Source organism: Echinops telfairi, unplaced genomic scaffold, assembly GCF_000313985.2.
Source record: "Echinops telfairi isolate 266 unplaced genomic scaffold, ASM31398v2 ScPeMD7_2010;HRSCAF=2546, whole genome shotgun sequence".
NCBI lineage: Eukaryota > Metazoa > Chordata > Mammalia > Afrosoricida > Tenrecidae > Echinops > Echinops telfairi.
In genome coordinates this window covers 15376148-15394650 of record NW_022105908.1, presented here as the reverse complement: position 1 = coordinate 15394650, position 18503 = coordinate 15376148, and the positions used below count along the sequence as shown (strand labels likewise).

The 18503-nt window shown below is 56.7% G+C and overlaps 2 protein-coding genes across 5 annotated transcripts in view; one reads left to right on the top strand and one right to left on the bottom strand.

Moving 5' to 3' along the window:
* The window catches only part of FAM83G (family with sequence similarity 83 member G), a 27955-nt gene extending 14693 nt beyond the window's left edge, over positions 1–13262 (bottom strand). Inside the window, exon 1 of the mRNA XM_030886493.2 lies at positions 12738–13262. Within this exon, the coding sequence (XP_030742353.1) occupies positions 12738–13262 (525 nt within the window). The remainder of the gene's footprint in view (positions 1–12737) is intronic.
* SLC5A10 (solute carrier family 5 member 10) overlaps positions 1–18503 on the top strand; it is a 62016-nt gene that overhangs the window by 33793 nt on the left and 9720 nt on the right. The gene's annotated exons all lie outside the window — the stretch shown is intronic.

The window sequence follows — 18503 nt, the reverse complement described above, 5'->3', positions numbered from 1 at the left end:
GCCCTCTCAGGAGAGGCGGCTGCTCTGACTGGCATTCGAGGTCAAGAGTCCGCGGGACAAGGGCACAGAGAACAAGGACACTGAGGATCCCAAGGGGCTTATTATTTTGGCCCCTCCCAGGGTGGCAGGGAATAAGGAAGAAATGGTCGGATATCCCAAATTTCTGTAATCTGAAACCACGGGGAAACAAGGCTCAGGTAATCCCAGGTGGGAACCACGCAGGGAGGAGTGAGAGGGGAGGGAGCGGGCCAGGCTTGATCTAGAAGTCCCTTCCTGCTGGGGCCAGGGCTCCCCGGGGCAGGCTCTGCTGGAGAAGCAAGAGGCCCCAAGCTCTCAAGCCCAATCCTGGTCCAGCTCGGGCCATCCCTCCGCCTGGCTCCAGGCTCCCCTGGGTGCTCAGATGCCAAGGGAAGCTTGCCGCTGGAGAAATGAGAACCACTCCCTTACATGCCTGGAGTGGACTCCAGCCTCGATGCGATCTGCTTGGACACAGCCCAGACAAGCACCTGTCCTTCCTGACATCTGACCAGGTCTGTCACCTCACCGCAGGGGAGCTCTGTCTCCTGGGCCTGGCTCAGAGTGGGGCCTCAGAGGTCAAGGTGCACCACCCCACCTCTGGGCCAGCACTGCATACTGTTCCCAGCAGTGCCCACATACGTGAAGACACAGAGGAAGGGCAGGAGTCAGTGTGCAGGGAGGGCTGCAGGCCTGGGAGAGGGCAGTGAGGCTGGCCCACCAGTCCGGATGCCCCTGGGGAAAAGCCAGGAGGGGCTTGGTGCCCACCAGGCCTCCCATCTCTCAATAATGCCCCCGCTCCACGTCCTTACGACCTGCCTCTGTTTGTCAGACAGTGGGGCTTGCATCTTGCTTTGATACTGGGAGTGGTGCTACTGGCATTTTGAAGACCAGCAGGGCCACCCCTGAGGGCAGGTTTCAGCAGATTCCCAACTAAGAAAGCATAGGAAGGAAGGCCTGGTGATCCAGTTCTGTCAAAAAGAAAGCACTTGAAAACCCCGTGGACCAGAAGAGAGAGCTGTCTGAGGCCCGGTTGGAAGATGAGGCTTCCAGGTTGGCCCGGCTGGCACATCTCGATAAGGCTGAAGGGAGCATTGGACCGGGCAGCATTCATTCTGTTGTCTACGTGGGGCAGCCACCAGTCAGCACCTACTCCATGACAATGGGCAAAAAATGACTCCTTTTCTGGCCTACTGACAGTGGGGCTGGGAGTGGGCATCAGACCGGGCCCTGTGCCTGGTCAGAGCTGCCCAGGCTGGCTGGTTCTCTGCGCCACTCCACTGCACTTGCGCTGGCCTTATTCCTGGCTTGAGGACTCTCAGAAATGACTAGAGAGAGGCTGGGGATGTGATCTAGGCCACATGGTGAGCTGTGGACAGAGTTGGGCTAGAAATTACCTGCCCTGGGCTGTGCCTCTGCTGGCCCTCCCGCCCTGCAGGGACCTGCAGACTGGGGTGTCAGGGAGGCAATGGAGACATGTCTGTGCACCCCACAGATGCTCATCAGGCTGCCCTAGAGGCCACCGAGGCCCTGATCCCCGGGGAGGTCCCTCCCTGCCTGCTCTGCACTTAGTGTTGACTGAGCCGTTTGTGTGGCTTTCACCGGGCACAGTGTTCTCACCCGTGCAGCACCCCACAGGAGCCTCAGCATGCCCAGGGCCCAGCCCAGCCCCAGACTGAGTGATAACAGACAGGGGTGTTCATAGTCTCCAAAGGCATGTGGTACTGGGGTCCCCATTTATGGCTGGTCTGATAGGGGCGCAGCAAGGTTGAACTGTTTGCCTGAGGTCACAAAGCAAGTCAGGACCAGGGTGATAAGACCCTGAGATGGTTGGGGCCAGGGCTTCTTCCCCCATCACACAGCCCAGGGTCAAGCCATCACTGGGGCAGGAACACTGCTTCACATGCAGCCAGCCAACTTCTCCCTAAGGCACAGCCCACCCCGCTACAGCCGGTCAGTCCTGACAGACAGGGGCTTGCCCTGGGCCCAGGCCAGGAGAATGTGCCTCAGCAGGATGGGCCATCAGTGTCATGGCCTGCGTCAGCCCCTGGCAGGTGGGGGACCCCGATCTCAGGCCCTGCTATGGGTTGGGGTGTTGAGAGACAGTGCAGCCAGAAGGAGGCTGGCTCTCCTGGGCCCTGGGCAGGTGTTCAGGGATGGTTGGACAAGGACTGGTAACAGGTGGGCCCCATCAGGTGTGAAATTGCTGATGCTGGTGGGAGCTGGGGATGGACAGGGGCTCTCAGGCAGGCATCCCAGATCAGAGCCCCAAGGCCTCCTTTTCTAGTCCGGAGAGCTGCAGCCAGAAGCCACTGGTCAGGCCTCCAGCCTGGGCCCCGGCAGCCCTTCAGCCAGAAGCAGCGGGAGCTTGCATGGTGTTGCCCTGGCCTCGTGTGGCACTTGTTCCCCCCACTCCCCACTGCCACTCCCAGACGAGGGCACTGGGGCAAAGAGGGAGCCTTCCTCGCCCACAGACTGCCTGGTGCCAGCCACTTGGGGCAGCGTGACCTGCCCAGAGGGAACTCCTGACTGTCCAGTGTAGCACAGCATGGGCAGCTCTGACCTCGGGCAGCTGCAGAGATGACTCAATCCACCAGCCATTCCATTCCTGACCCAGCCCCTGTCAGGCCTCAGTTTCCCCATCTGCCATCTAGGGGATGCTGACCGAGCTCATCAAATGCCTGAGATTGGAAGGGGGAGGGCTCAACTGGCCCTGCCTAGAGGTGCCCTACTGCCCACTGCCCACACCCCTATAGGGGTCAGGCTGGGGTGGGGGGAGTGGGGGCTGGGCCAAAACAACCCCCCACCCCTCGTGTCCACCTGAATGGCTGTACCAACTGCCTGGTTCTCCGTGGTATGGCCCGGATGAGACCTGGTCCACGGGTGAGACCATCCAGAGGATCTGCACCTGAAGCAGTGGGCAGGAATTCCCCAGCCCTAGGCTCCTAGGCGGCACAGTCCACCCCCAAGGGAAAGAGCCTAGGGGTCCCTGCCGGCTTTTCTGATGGAGAGAGCTGGTGGTGGAGACCCAGAGTCCCGTAGCACATACCAGCAGAGCCCAGGAGGGCCGGGTTCCATCTCCCAGAATGGACGTAAGGGGGTCCCACACCCTCAGGAAACAGAAAAAGGCAGACATGGGCACTGCGGGAGGAGCTGGGGCTGGGGGCCGAGTCAGCAGCCAGTGGACATCCTTCAGGCTTGGGTGTCCTGAGTGAGGCCAGACCTCTTCCTGCTCTTTGTACCCGAAGGCCTCTTGCATGTCCTCAGGGGGATGTGCAAGCCCCCAATGTGTTCTGACTTCTGCACTCCTGTTTCCCTGCGCCCGGCCTCCATGCCTCCTCACCCCCCACACAGGGACTGCACTTCTTGCCTGGGCTTTCAAACCCCCACCCGCCCTCCCCGCTCATGGACCATGGCTGCCTGCGGCTGGTGGCTGCCCTCACTCTCTTGGCCCCGCACCTCCATCTCCAGATCCCTGCAACATCCTCCAAACAGGCCACCCCCTACAGCAGCATGGCCTGTCCCTGAGTGCAAAAAGGGCCTGGCCCAAGTTCCTGCCGCAAGCATCTCCCCCACCAGGTGGGTCAGCAGGGAGGGAGGGTCTGTGTGAACACCCACCCCCAGCAGACACCGCCTCCAGCCCTGTGAGACTGCTGCTGGGCCTGAGCCACACGGGGCAGAGGCAGCGTGTCTTCCCAGCAGGCCAGTGGAGGTGTGGGTTGCTGAGCCAAGAACACACGGACCTGGGGTGGGACCCTCTGGGCTTTAGGTGAGCTAAAAGCTCTAGGCTTTGGATGAACGTTTTCCCTCACTTTCCTCATCTGTCAAATGAGAAGGGGGACAGGTGCCCTGGGGCCCGCGGTGCTCTGAAGTCCTGCTAAGGAACACCCTGGTGCCCCAAGCATGGCATCTGGCTGAGCCCACAGGCCACAGGGAGAAAGTGCCTGGCCCCTATGGCCTCACCTTCCTCTTGCACCACTGGCTCCGTCTCACCGGGTGCAGACACCCTGCCCGTGGCACCCCAGAATCCACAAGTGGTATCTTCTAGCATGCCTGTGGCCACAGATGTGTACTTAGAAGGTGGTTCGGTCAAGTAGGTTTCTGGGGAAGTGCTGGTGGGAGGTGCAGGGTGGGCAGGGCTAGCTGGCTGGCCTGAAGGACAAAGGACCAGCAGGAGGATGGGCCCAGCCTCAGCAGCAGCCTGTCTCCTCCAAGGACCTGACCCCATGGCCTCCTCTCCCTGAAATACCGGAAGCCACCAGGGCTCTGCATGTGCTATTCCTGTGGCGGGGCCACCTTCTCTCTTTCCCTCCCCCTGGGCAAACTCTGTCTAGCCTTCAACTTCGGACTCAGAGGGTAAACACTCCCCCCCCCCTGCCCCACGCACACACCCCTCCCCGCCAGGCTCCTCTCGGTCACAGTTCTAACCCATCTGTTGTGAGTGTGTTGTGTTCACATTCCTGGAGCTGCCATGACAAGAGTCGTGGAGAATGCCATGTCCCCAAGGCCTAAACCCTGACACCTGGGCCAGAGTGGGAGTTCCCCACCTGGAATAGCAGCCACTGTCAAGTGACACCCTCTGTAGCGGCTCCACCTGCCTCATACCTCGGGCCACAGAGATCTGGGGAGGTGGCTCAGAACAGAGCAGGCTGAAGCCTCTCTCGCCAAATCCTCCGAAGAGGGACAGCCGCAGCGCCTGTCAGAGGAAGCGCAAAGGGCATGCCTGCTGCTCCTTAGCCCCTCCTTCAGTCCCACTAACTCCGGGGCGGGGAGGCCAGGGGCCAGCCCACTCACTTCCGACTTCCTTCTGTGCTGGGTAGAAGGCTGGCGTGAGGACTAACTGACATCTAAGGCTGCTCCCAGGAACAATGGCATCAACTCACTACCACCAAGTCCATTCCGAGTCGCAGTGACCCTCTAAGGTCAGAGTGGAACTGCCCCTGTGGGTTTCCAAGGCTGTAAAACTTGACTGGGACAGACCATCCAAGTGGCAGGGGGGTCCAAGTGGCTGAGCGCATGGTATGCAGCTGAATGCACCATCCACTACACTACCCGGCCTCCCTTGAACACTGGGGGAATGACCACCCAAAGACATTGCCTGGATACCACTTCCACATCCAGCTGCAACAGAAACAGAGGAGGTGGGTTTGCCCTTCTGCTTGAAACACCCAAAAAGAGGAAATCAAACGATGGCGTTCAGGGAGTGGACAACAGGTGTGCAGCGTCCGGTGGCAACGCTCCAGCCTGTGGATGCATGACAACTACCGAGGCGTGGGAAGACCCTCTGGAAAGGAGCAGAAGAAATAACCACCAGCGCTCCCACAGAACAGGGGGCAGAGTCATCGGAAGGTCTTGCTTCAGTCGGGGGCAAGTCAGTCCTAGTTCAGGAGTTGGCAAATTGGTCTTCTGTGAAGAACCAGACAGTAAATATTTCAGGTTTTGTGGGCCACATCGTCTCTGCTGTAGCATGAACGATGCCATAGACAATACATAATGCATGTGTACGCCTGACTTCCAATTAATATTACCTATGGAACGTTGGATGTGGCCAGTAGTCCATAGTTTGCCAACCTTTACCTTAGAAAAAAGTCTACTCTGCCCTGCCTAATAAAGCTTAAGAGCCAGCCTCAGAAGCTTATTTGAAACTGTTTTCAAATAAGCTAATTGCATCCCAGAACAAAGACCTCAAATATTATAGGAATGTACAAACTTCCAGCACCTCACAATATAAAACTCACCACGTCTGGCATCCAATTAAAAACAAAATTACCAGGCACCCCAAGAAACAGGAAAATATGACCCACATGAGAAAAACCCAACCCAACCCAACCTAGAACTGATTACAGAAATTAGAATGAACACACAAGGGCATGGAAGCAGTTGAAAGTTATATTCAAAAGTTAAACAGAGACAGGGAAGATTTATCTTTTTTTGAGGCTCAAATTGAACTTGAAGAGAAGAAAAAGAAAACATCTGATATGAGATGAAAAATACACGGATGGGGTTGATAACAGATTAGAAACTCTAGACGAGAAAGAATGACCTGGAAGACCGATCAATGAAAACCATTAAAATAGCACCGAGCCTGAAAAAAGGCCAAAACAAAACACCACGATCAGAGCATCAGTGAACCGTGAGTAAACTTCAAGTCACAGAATATAATCGGTCTTAGCGAGTGATGGGAAGGGCAGAGAAACATTTGGAAAAATTAATGGCCAAAGCATTTCCACATTTGATGACAACTATAAATCTACAGGTCTCAGAAGTTCAACGAATTACAAACAGAAGAGCCTAGAATTAAACCACCTCAAGACACAGACACACCATCATCAAATTCCTTAAAACTAGTAATAAAAGAGAAACTCTTAAAAGTAGCCAGAGGGAAAAAAATAAGACCATTACATAATTAGAAGGAAGGATGACAGCAGACATCTCCTGGAAGCAATGCAAGCCAGAAGACAATGGGGCAACATCTCTGAAGTGCTGAAAGTGGGGTGGAGAATCAACCTAGGAATTCTACACCCAGTGAATTTATCTCTCCGACCTAAAGGTGAAACAAAGACTTTCTCAGACACACAAGAGTTGATAAAATTCATCTCCAGCAGATATGCACTACAATTATTACCACTCGTTCTAGAGATGGTGAAACGGAGGGGCAGCCTGGTTCAGGCTTAGCCCTCTCCTTCCCTTACTGGGCAATGAGTTCTCTCCTACCCCATAACCCCCTTCCAGCAACAGGGCTGGACAGATCTGGCTGTAATGCCTCAGGTCTCCAAAGTTCCCAGCATGGCCCCCTCCTCAAATTGTGGTGGAACTGGCAGAGGAATGGGAAGGTGCTCTGGAGGTGGGGAGGCCTCCTGAGATCTCTGGAGCAGGCGCCATTGTGGGTGGTGCTCCCGCTGGCTCCTGGCACTCTCCAAACCAGTTTGTCCGTCCTCTGACTCTAAACCTGTCCCTGAGTGAGGACTAGTTTATGTAACAACCTGGTCTTGCCCTCCCAGGGTAGACAGGGAGGGAGCCTGTGTCTACGGGAAGGAATGCTGACCCAAGCCAGGGAAAGAACTAGGCCAACTTGCTGACACCCCAACGGTCTTTCCCAGGCACCAAGGAAGGAAAGGGATGACCGCTCCCATTTCACAGAGGGGAGTCAGTCACTGGGAGCTCGTAACAGAGGCTTTCTGTTCCCTGGCCCTGCCCCAGGCTGGTAGGGCACCCTGTGTCCAGTCCTACCTGTGACCCAGATCCCACTTTGGATCCTGCCACCTGACCCCCAGCACTGCCGGGAAGCTAAATGTCCGTGGACCTTCTAGCTCAGCCGCTCATTCCCTGAGTGGCCGGTGGCAGGTTGCTTGTCCACTCTAAGCCTCAGTTTCTCTCCTCAGTAAAACTGGCTGTTGGACTAAAGGACCAGCAAGGTTCCTTTCCCCTCTAACACTCATCGGCCCTGTGAAAACCTTAATCCTCTGGACCATTAAGCCTCATTAAAGCCAATTAAAGGAGGCTCATGCCTCCTGGCAGTTGCAGCCGGTGCCAGGGAACATACTGGTCATACCTACAGCCATCTGGCCACGAAGAGGGTCCAGACCCCTCAGACAGACATTGGGCCTCCTCTGCCACTCACGAATGCTGCCCAAGTGTTCATGAAGAAAAGCCTAAGGTGACCAGGGCCGCACCTGTGTGTGAAGCAAGAGGAGATGATTCCTGACTCTTCCTGCCAGCCCCGATGGCCTCAAACTGAGCACAAGCAGACAGCTTCCAAACTGGGAAATCAGAGGATCATCAATCGGAAAGCCTCTAAAATCTTACTTTCTGAAGGCTCTGGGTCACTGAGATGCCAGGCCCCCTTGGAAGACGGAGCCTGGAAAGGAAGGGCCCAAGGTCACACATTCTTCAACTCCCCCTCCACGAATCCTCTGCCTGAATGCTTCCCAGGAAACAAAACTCATCACCTCTCAACTCAGACTGCTTCCAGAGAGGCTCTCGGGAGAGGCGAAGAAGCAGAACGAGGGAAGAAGGCTGAAAACTGGCATTTCTGGACACTGGTAACAGGCTGGGCACCGGGCTGTGTTTTAGGTACTCCCCACCCCCCATCTAAATCTCCTCACAATTTTGTGAGGCAGCCTCAACGAGGCACTTAGGAAGAAAATTCCAGAAAGGCAAAGTGACTCTCTTTCTTTGGATGGCCACAGCCAGATAAGCAGCAGAGCCGCGTGGAGCTCAGTTCTGGGCCCCATGTCATGGCAAAGCCCATCTTCCCACTACACCTGGGAAAGTCCCTAAGGCTGAGGCTGGTGCAGCCTGTCCTGGCCACAGCCTGCCAGGCTGGGGCTATGGTGGGGGCTAGGCTGTAGGGCAAGACCCACCTGTCTCCCCTGCCAGTCCCACTGAGCTTGGCGGAGTATGGTGTGTCCCAGGTCCCAAAGGGTGGGTGCCTTCTTGGCCGGGCTGCTACCCTGCTCTTCTTAAAACTCTCCATTACGAGGCAAATGCTGTCGAGTAAGAAGCTTTGGGAAGCAGGAGCCAGTTTGGGATGGGGTGATGTTATCAGAGGGTTCCCACCCAGGCAGGTGAGGGGGCCTGGGGCCAGGGCTGGGTCCTGTCAGGGCAGGCTGGGGCAACTCCCATCCTGTGCATGAGCCTGGGGGATGCACAGCCCTTGTGGACTCTGTGTTTAGGGACAGCTACTGGGCCACCTCTTAGGCTGCTCATGCTGCTGGGGACTGTCTGGAACCACTATTTGAAGGATGGAGTGAGAGTCCTCTCTCGTGGCCCCTAGGAAGGACTACAGGGATGGGTGGCGGCTCTGGGAGCCTGATGGGGACAGGAGCCTTGTGAAAATGCTTTCACCACCCTGAGTCCAGCTGGGGCCAGAAAGAGGCACAGATTCTCCAGGAGAAGGCAGGGCGTAGGAGGCATAGGCCACACTTCTCTAGAGAAGGGTTCCGGGGCCTAGAGACCTGCGTTCTGGGCCAGGCTTTCCCGGGTACCAGCTCTGTGACCTCAGGCAAGTTATCCACCCTCTCTGAGTCCCGCCAGGGCTCAGTAACCTCATCACACAATGGAGACAACACCCACTTTATAGAGCTGTTATGAAGAATCAGCCACGCAGGGAAAGCGCCTGCTCAGCACCTGGCATACTGCTGGCGTTTAATAAACGCCTTGTTAAGCTGCTTTTATTCTCCTGCAACGCAGCCACCAGCCAGTGTGTGAAGGCAGGGGCCGGATGGGAAAGATGTGGATCGCAGGGGGCGGAAAGCTCTTTCTAGGTGTATGTGCGGCTTGGGCCAAACACTCCTCTGGGTGTCTGTTCCAAGGCCTGGTGAGCACACAGGAATAACATCTAGGTTCTAGCGCGGCCTTGTCAGGGGCCCCATGGGACCTTGACCCATGTTTTTGGGTGGGGAGGGCTCCAGGATCTGGGGAAAGAGCAACTTGTTAGGACATCTCTGCTACTCTTTCTTGCTGTGGCAGCCCCTCCCTGCCCAGCCTCCCCTCCCCGTCGCAGGAGACTGCCACAGGAGCGTGCGCAGGCTCAGAGCTCCCAGGCGTGATGTTACAGGCCCAGCCTCTGGTATGCGGCTGGAACCCCCTAGCAGGTTTTTCCCCAGATAAATCACCAGCTCCCAGGGGCTGGGGGTTGGGAGGCATCCAGCACTAGGCAGAGAAGCAGGCCAGTGAGGAGTGTGGCTCAGGCAAGCTGTGGCCCTTCTGCCTCAGGGAGCCAGAGCTGCTCAGAGAGGCTGAGCGGCCCGTTCAGGGCCACACAGGGGGCTGGAGTGAGAACCAGGAGCCCACTCATCCCTGCTCTCAAAGAAGTCTAGACCACAGCGCAACAAATGGAAGGACCCTTCACAGCCTCCAAAGCTTGCACCCATTTTACAGTTGGGAAGACTTGGACTTGTTCCAGGTCATTACCCAGCAAGGTGGGGGCAAAGCAGGGACCGGACCCCAGCACTCTTGTGTCCATTCATTCCAGTCTGTTAGGGTGGCGGTCTGAGGGGAACACAGCCCCATCTGGCAGCTGAGTCGGCATGGCTCAGAGGCGCTGCGTCACTTCCCTGCCCCAGGGTCTTCCCGTCATGCTGACACAGGGCAGGCTCAGGAGCTGACAGGTAAGCCGTCTGACTTGGCCCCAGCAGGTGGGGAGAGACCAGCATCCGGGTCAAGATTTGGACAGTTGCTGTCTTTACTGGGGTCTCAAGGAGAGGTTTCCACTGCACTGACTCTGGGGCAGGAGGAGGGAGGAGGAAGCAGAGGCCAGGGGACAGAGGTGACTCAGGGGGAGAGGGTAGGATCTCCTGGTGGGCAGGTGGGCAGACAAAGCAGCCTGTCAGTATTCATCAGCGCCTTGGTCTGGCCCTGTAAGCCTGGAAAGCCGCCAGAGGGGGCTGCTACGTGGGTCAGCTGATCCTCTCAGGGCCAGGCCCAGGCCCAGAGTCTGAGAACAACACAGCCTGGGTCACCCAGGAAGGAAGAAGCTGAGTGCCCTTTGAGCCAGGTCTGGCCAGTCGGAGCTGCTGAGAATGGGGCAGATAACGCCCCCTGAGATTACAAAGTGTGAAGCACTCAGCAAATAGCAGCTAGTCTTAATAGAGGACTCCCACCCACACGTGGTGGCAGACGCAGGTCCCCACAGGTCCTGGCAGGGAGATGGCAGGAAACACCAAGATGCTGGAGCACACAACACCATCCTCTGTGCCTTAGGGGCCCCATCTGTAAGAAAGGGGCCCTGCTGCTGTCCCCTCCAATGAGTCCTGATTTAACAAGGCTTTGTGGACCCCGCACCGAAGCACACCTGTCGGGGTGGCACAGTTTCGAGAAGTGAGTTTCTGTTCACCTGAGAGGTAGGAGCAGGGGAAAACAGTACCCACCTGCCAGGGAGGCTGAAGGAGGCCCTGACTGAGGGTCCCGAGGCCTGGGTTCAAATTGACCTCTCTTGGCTATGTAGTTTAAGGCACTGATACACTTGTGGAGCATTTGTGGAAGCAAATGAGGTTACAGGGGACCCCAGGGACTACATGGGGCAGCTAGGCCTCAGTCTGGCCAAAGATGTGGGAGGAGGCTGCAGGGGGGCAGGCCACAAGGACACAGTCTGGCCCCGTCACTAGGCCAGGCCATCCGTCTTTCCATCTGGGGGAGATCAGACCCTTCCACTGTTCCCAGGCCAAACCAGTGTCAGTCTGCTTGCACAACCCGTCATGTTTCACAGGTCCTCAGTTTTCCTACTTTTGAAAGGGGGGAGGGTGTGGAAGCTAGATCATGGGGTCCCAGCAGGCACTCCCAGGGAACTAATGCTCTCAAGCCAGAGCCATTCCCCACTAGGCCACATCGGGAGGGTCTTCCTACCTCACAGCAGGTGTGGGGCAGGTTATGCAACCTGAAAACTATCAACGTCCCCTTGCACCCCTCCTCCTTCTCCTCACTCATTACAACAACTCAAAGACACCACTCGTACCTTCATCACCTCCATTTTACAGGCCAGACAAACTGAAGACGCAAAGCTGCCCAGGGGCGGCCAGCAAGTTGGGAGACAGGCGGGCTGAGGTCCAGATTCCCAGACCTGAGCTATCGAATTCACGTGGCCCCTCTTGGGACAAGAACTCGCTCAGCCTTTTGAGAAACCTGAGAACCATTCTTGTCCGCTCCTGACCCACTTGTGGTCTCTCTGCCCAAGAGCTCCCTCCCTTAGGGACTGTCAGCCAGGGTGGGTCACTGTCCCACTCTGGGCCTGTTTCCTGCCCTGACGTGGAAGGGTGAGGCTCAGCCTCATCATGCCCCCACCACCAAAGCCAGAACAGACATGGCTAATCAATCACTACTCTCTACCGAGTCCAGACCTAGCTTCGGAATCCTTCTCAACACTGATGTTCTGAAACCATGTCACCATGGAGAACAGTGCTCTGCAGACCAGATACTCACTCCATCTGGCTGTTTCTGCTTGTAGAGAGCACCCTGTCACAGAGTGTGTCAGGATGTCAGCAGAGGGCAGCCACCAACACTGGGGCACTGCGGAGAGTCTCTCGCAGCCCTTCAGGGCAAGAGTCTCAAAGGGAAGGGGGGTGGGGTGGAGCAAGCAGATGGTGCTTCATCTTCATCCTTCCTATTCAAACCAGGTGAGCAATGTAAGGCTGCCTTCCTGCTTCTACTATCAGGACCACACCATCCCTGCACCTTTACCCCAGCCTAGAAGGCCCCGCTGCTGCAAAGTTCAGAGAGGGTAACAACTGGCTCTCCGTCACCCGGCATGGTACGGCAAGAGTAAGATTTGAACTAGGACCTCAGGCAGCCTCAAGTCTCTTCACCCTCTCGCTGTCTAAGCCCCATTCCAAGAGTCTCTCCAATCCAACAGAAGCAACAGTGATGAGCTTCAGTGTGCTAGACCCCTGGGCTTCTCCCAGGGTGCCTAAAACCCCAACTCCTCCCCAGGCCATACCATCGAAGCCCCTTTCTCCAGGAACGTCTCTCCAGGTCTGGGGCAAGTATGCCCCGCCAGGAAATGTAAAGGGTTCAGTGAGGCAGGGACAACCCACGGTCGCCTCAAGAGGCCCAAGCACCTTCCCCGGTCCCTCTGACGGGAAGCTCGAATAGGCAGGGACGAATCCCTTTCCAGGGAGACCCATGGAGGTCATGGGCACAGTTCTGGGGGCGAGAGCTGAGCGTGCGTCCTTGGGGCAGCTCTCGAGCGGCCCGGGCGTCGGCCGAGCGCCCGCTTGCTCGCTCACCTTCTGAGCCTGGCTGATCATCTTGCGCACGACCTCCTTGATGTGGGCCTGCCCGTCGATGGGGGGCTGCATGTAGACACTGGCCCGCGTCACGCCGCGGTAGGCGATGGTGTCTGGCCAGCCCAGGTCCAGCTGGGGGATGGAGCGGTCCGACTTCTGCGGCCAGTACTCCAGGGAGGGCAGCGGCTCGGTCTCGGTGGGCGCGCCGCCGCCGCCCGCCCCGCTGGCCGCCTCGGCCTCCCCGCCGGCATCGTCGGGCTCTCGGAGGCCGCCGCCTCCCCGCGGGCCCTCGGAGCCGGGGTCGTACACCTCGATGGTGTCCTGGATGCGCCGGAGCTCCAGCTCGGAGAGGAAGTCGCGGATGTTCTCCCGCTTCAGCACCTCGTAGAAGGCGTCGGGGCCGCGCGCCGCGAGGGCCTCCAGCGCCAGGCGCTGCTCCTCGCTGTAGAAAAACTCGGGCTTGGACTCGCTGGAGCGCCAGTTCACGTGGTTGTCGTCCAGGCACTGCACCTGCGAGAAGGCCATGGTGCCCCCGGCCGGGCGCCCCTGCGCCGCGAGCGCCGAGGACGGGACGGACGCGGGCTCCCGGTTCCGGGCTGGGGCGCACTCCCGGCCTCGCCGCCGCCTCTGCGCCTCTGTGCGCGGAGCCGCCGAGGGAGACCAGGTGAGCGCGGCCGCGAGGGCGAGGGCGGGGCCAGGGGCGGAAGGAGGTGGGGCGGGGCTAGGGGACGGACGGACACGCCCCCGGGCCGGGGTCTCCGGGCGAGGTGGGTTCCCGGCGCAGGGACCCTCCGTAGCGACTTCTAGCCGAACCCGAATAAGCTCCTAACTTCTCAAAAGTTCCCGAAGCTGGGAGGCAGGAGCCCCGAAGGGCGTTGCTGCTCGGTGTGCGGTGGGGTGGGGTTGGGGGGGGCTCACATTTTGACGGCTGGGGGAAGGGAGAAGTGGGGTTGGGGGGCTCACAATTTGACGGCTGGGGAAAGGGAAGGGAGGAGTGGGGTTGGGGCGCTCACTGGGGGGCTCACATTTTGACTGCTGGGGAAAGGGAAGGGAGGAGTGGGGTTGGGGGGCTCACATTTCGACGGCTGGGCAAGGGATGGGGGTCTTAAACGCAGGACGCCGAGGGTCGGCCGTCTGGGGGCCTTTCTGGAGGGCGGCCCAGGTTCGGAAAGGGCCCGGGCCATAAGGGCGGCGATGGGGCCCAGGGGTGGCTGCGGCCCGGGTCGCCCGCTTACCAATAGGCGGGAGGAGTGGCGGCCGTGGGCGCAGAGACTTGGTGACTCAGGGCCGTCCTGCCGCCACCTGCGGTCACGTGCCGCCGGGGCGGGGCCGGAAGCTGATTCACCCCTGGCAGAACCCGCGGGCACACAGCCTGGGCGCGCCCCCAGCCCTCCGCGGTGCCCGTAGAGGTGCCCACGTTTTGAGAGGTCCGGAGGTCAAAGGCTGCTGAGAATCAGACCCGGAGGGATTGTGCTCCCGAATGTCACGCGGCCAGTCAGCAGCCAGGGCCTCATTGCCTTGGCCCTGCTGGTGATCCTGCAAGTCCGCGAGTGGGGCTAGAGCTAGCCAGTGGTCCCAATGTGGAACCAGGTGGGGGGAGGCGGCAGTTGTCCAAGCAAGGTCTGGCCCACTTAGCAGTCTTCAGTGCTGGGCGGGGTCGCCACGCCCCGGACGGGAGCAGGCCGGGCCTGGCGTCCCCAGGGCTCAGAACCCTAGTTATAGGGGGTGTGGGGGCCACATCTGAAGGCAGGCTGCTGGGGTGGGGACAACAAAGCCCATTAAACCTCACCTTACAAGTGGCCCCCACCCTCTCTTCACGTGCCTCAGTTGTCTGCCAGGCACCTGGCCAGGCCTTTTCTCTTGCCCTTACCTCTTCCCCAGTTCACCCTGAACTGGGGGGAATGCGGGTGAGCCAACGGCTTGGTGCCATTGAAGGCTGGCTGGTGACATCTCCAGACCTCAGACCCTCCTCCGAATCTGAGCTAATTACACCCTCCTCACTTTCTACCTGCCCAGCAGCCCCCAGAGCACCCCGACCCTTCCTGTCCTGAGCATTGACTGCCCTCACCCCTACTCCAACACCTCTGTGACCCCCATCACTGATCTCCTAAGCCTTAAGCCAGTAAGCCCTCTAAGGAGAAAATCATGTGACAGTGGTGAGCCCCAGACTGGGAGTCCTGAATTCTGATTCATAGCCCCTCCTGCTACTACTGTGCTCCAAGACAAGACCCTCTAAGCCTTTGTCTCTCCTGTGTCTTCGCTATAGCAAGCTGTGGCTCCAGGGTCCATGAAGGGAGCCTGGTTCCCAGGGCTGAAAGGGTTTACTCAGCTTGTTAACCTCTGCAGTTACCTGACAATAATGGTAGATTCACAGGAAGATACACAAAGAAGAAGCAAAACAGGGAAGTCCCATGTAGCCTTTCACCAAGTCTTTCCCAATGGTAGCATCTTGCATGAGCACAGTACAATATTGCAGCCCGGCCACTGACATCAGTACAACCCACACATCTTACTCAGATGGCATCAGCTTGCCTGCATGTGTGCACTTGCGCGTGTGCACCATTTCATCACTTGTGTACATTTGTGCCACCACTATCACCATCAGGACATGTAACTATTCTAGTACCAGAGATCTCTTTATAGCCCTCTCCCCTGCTGTACCTAACCCCTGTCATAGGCTAATCTGTTCCCTGTCCACGATCATCTTGGGAATATTCTTTAAATGGGGCGTACGGTATGTGGCTTTTGGGCATGGGGCAGTGGCATTCAGTGGTAAAATCCTCGCTTTCCTTGTGGGAGTGCGAACCCTGGTTTACACTCTTGGTCAGTGCACCTCACATGCCACTGTTTGTCGGGAGGATGCTAAGCCGGTTGCAGGGGAGCTTCCAGCCTCAGAGGGAATAGGGAAAAAGACCTGGTAGTGTACTTTTGAGAACCAGGCCAAGAATGCAACCCTATTGTGTATGGGGTGGCCATAAGTTTGGTCTGGCTATGTGGCCAAGAATGATCTTAAGAAATGGACTTTTTTTTCACTCAGCACGATGCCCTGGAGACTCATCCAGATTGGCTCAGGTAACAAAGCTTTGCTGCTTCCCTTGCTCATGGAGGTACTTCAGTGCTACACATGGTTTGCACTAGACTCCTAACCTAAAAGCTGGTGCTGTGAACCTACCCAGAGGTGCGACAGAAGAAAGGCCTGGTGACCTGCTTCTATGAGGATCATAGCAAAGAATACCGCGTGTATCCGTTCTACTCTGTAACGCATGGGGCCCCATCATGAGTTGGAATCCACCCCGGGGTAAAGGGTTTTATATTCCTAATGTGGAGATATTACAATTTGTTGATCCATTCACCTTTGGAAGGATATTGGGTTGTTTGCAGTTGGGGCGGTTACAACTAAAGCTAAGGACACTCACAGGTTTTTCTGCCCAGCGAAATGAAGACACGTATCTTCACGTCTCTGAAATGGATGTACAATCCCGGGTCATAGGAGGTCATTGACTGCCATCGCGTCCATTGGCTCACAGCGACCCTGTAGGATAGAGTAGAACTGCCTCTGTGTTTCTGGATCATAGGAGAGTTGCATGTTTAGTTTAGTCGTGAAACTGTCACATTATTTCCAGCACGTCTACACCATTTTACAGGGGGCCTCGCTGCCATAATAGTGACACACTGGGCTGCTACCTTCAGGATCAGCAATTCCAAACCACCAGCAGCTCTGCAGGAGCAGAATGGGGCTTTTTACTCCCGTATGGAGTTACAATCTCAGAAACCTGCAGGGGCAGTTCTACCCTGTCCTACGGGGTTGCTCTGCGTGCGATTGCCTCTTTGGTGTATTCCATTTTACATCAACACCAACGTGGCATTCGAGTGGCCCACCGCCTGCATCCTGACCGGCATTGTTTGGCGTTGTCACTAAGTTTTGATTGAGCCTTTCTGAGAGATATGTAATGATAGCTCATGGTTTGAATACGCGTTTCCCGCTGGTTAATGATTTTGAACATATTTTCCTGTGCTTACTGGACATCTCTGAGTCATCTTCCATGGACCGTCTCTTCATGTCTTCTGCTCGGTGTCCGGTTGGGTGGTTGATGTTCTTTACGGTCCAGTGTGGAGAGTTCTTCGTATGTTCTAGACGCAAGGGTTTTGCCCCATATGTGGCTGGCAGGTATGTTCTCTCTGTTGGTGGTTTGTCTTTTTATTCTCATCACGCAGTCTTATGACGAGCACACAATGTCTAATTGTGAAAAGGTCTCATTTATCGCGCATGTTGTTGGCGTCTAGTGTAAGAACTCTTTGCCTACTCTTAGGTCCTAAAGATTTTCTCCCCCGCCCCCCAAAGTTTGTTTTACATTTGAATCTGTGAGTCATCTCTGTGTAAGGTGTAAAGTTTAAGTCATGATTTATGGATGCCCCTAGTGGGCTTTCTACGAAAGAGAGCCTTTTTGTTTGTTTTGTTTTGAAAGAGAGCCTTTATCACCCAGATCACACAGCCAGGAATTTCCTTTTTTTAAAAATTTATTACCATGAAAGTTCCTGGGCTGGTTCTCAGGAAGGGGTTAGGCCTGGTTGGGGAGTGGGGAGAAACTGACTATCTATAAAGGGCTGTGTCCAGTGGCCTCCTTGGGAAAGAGTCATTCAGTCAGTCAGTAAACACTGAGAAAGCCCACTATGCGTCGGTTTGCGTTGGGCACTGCTGGGGCCCAGGCTCTTTCCTACTCCATAGTCATGTCTGATGGGGAAGGCAAGATACACCCGGCCTGCGGAGCTCAGATATCCACAAGGAGTATTAGCTGCACAGGGGTCTGACGGAAGGAAGGAAGGGAGTTCCAGGAGAGGGAATGGCCCACACTGAGGCCCAGAGAGTCTCAGAGAGAGCCGGGGGCACCGGAAGTATAGCTGAAAGTGGGAGAGGGTGGCCACGTGGGCAGAGGGCCTGGAACAGCACGTGAAAGGGCTTGTAATTTCCTCTGCTGGGGATGGCGTGCCGGAGTCGTGTCCTGTGGTGTGGTGTAGGCAGAAGGTGGTTTCAGGGTTCCTGCTGGTGGCTGGAAGGGTAGGCAGGTTACAAAAGAGTGAGTGGGCAGCAAAAACCACCTTTGTAGCCAAGAACAGTGGCTGCCCAGTGGGCATGTGGGCACAAGGACCTCGGGGTAAGGAGAGGGGCAGTTTCAAGGTTTGGGTGTAGGCCTGGACTTGGTGTGGGTGCTGATATAAACATTAAACATGGAGTCTAAGCTGTGTGGGGGTCAGGTTTCAGGCTCCCCTGGCCCCTGGGGCAGCTTTCCCTCGGCACAAACTTCGGATGGGCCAGTAGGGCCTGGGAGCCTGTGCCCAGGCCTGAGAACCGGCAACGGGATGAATAAACTGGGCGAGCATTGACTGACTCAGGCTTTCTGAGCCATTATGTGGCTCTGACTACTCGCCTGTCTTTCCCAGGAGGGCTGGGTCCTCTAAGACCCAGGTTGCCCAAAGCAACCTGCCTTCTGATTGCTGGACCCCAGCTGTGCCACAGGTCTGACCAGGTCCAAACGAGGTTCTTTTGGGCCCTGAATTTGTTCATCTGCGAAATTTGTGGGAATGGAAGTGGTCGGGTAGGGTAGCTGGATCAAACGGTGCCTGAACTCCTTCATGGCCCTTTCTGGGATTCTTCTCCCTTTTCTCCTCCTCCTCAGCTTTTTTTTTTTTTAAATCATTTTATTAGGGGCTCATACAACTCTTATCATAATCCATACATACATCAATTGTGTAAAGCACATTTGTACA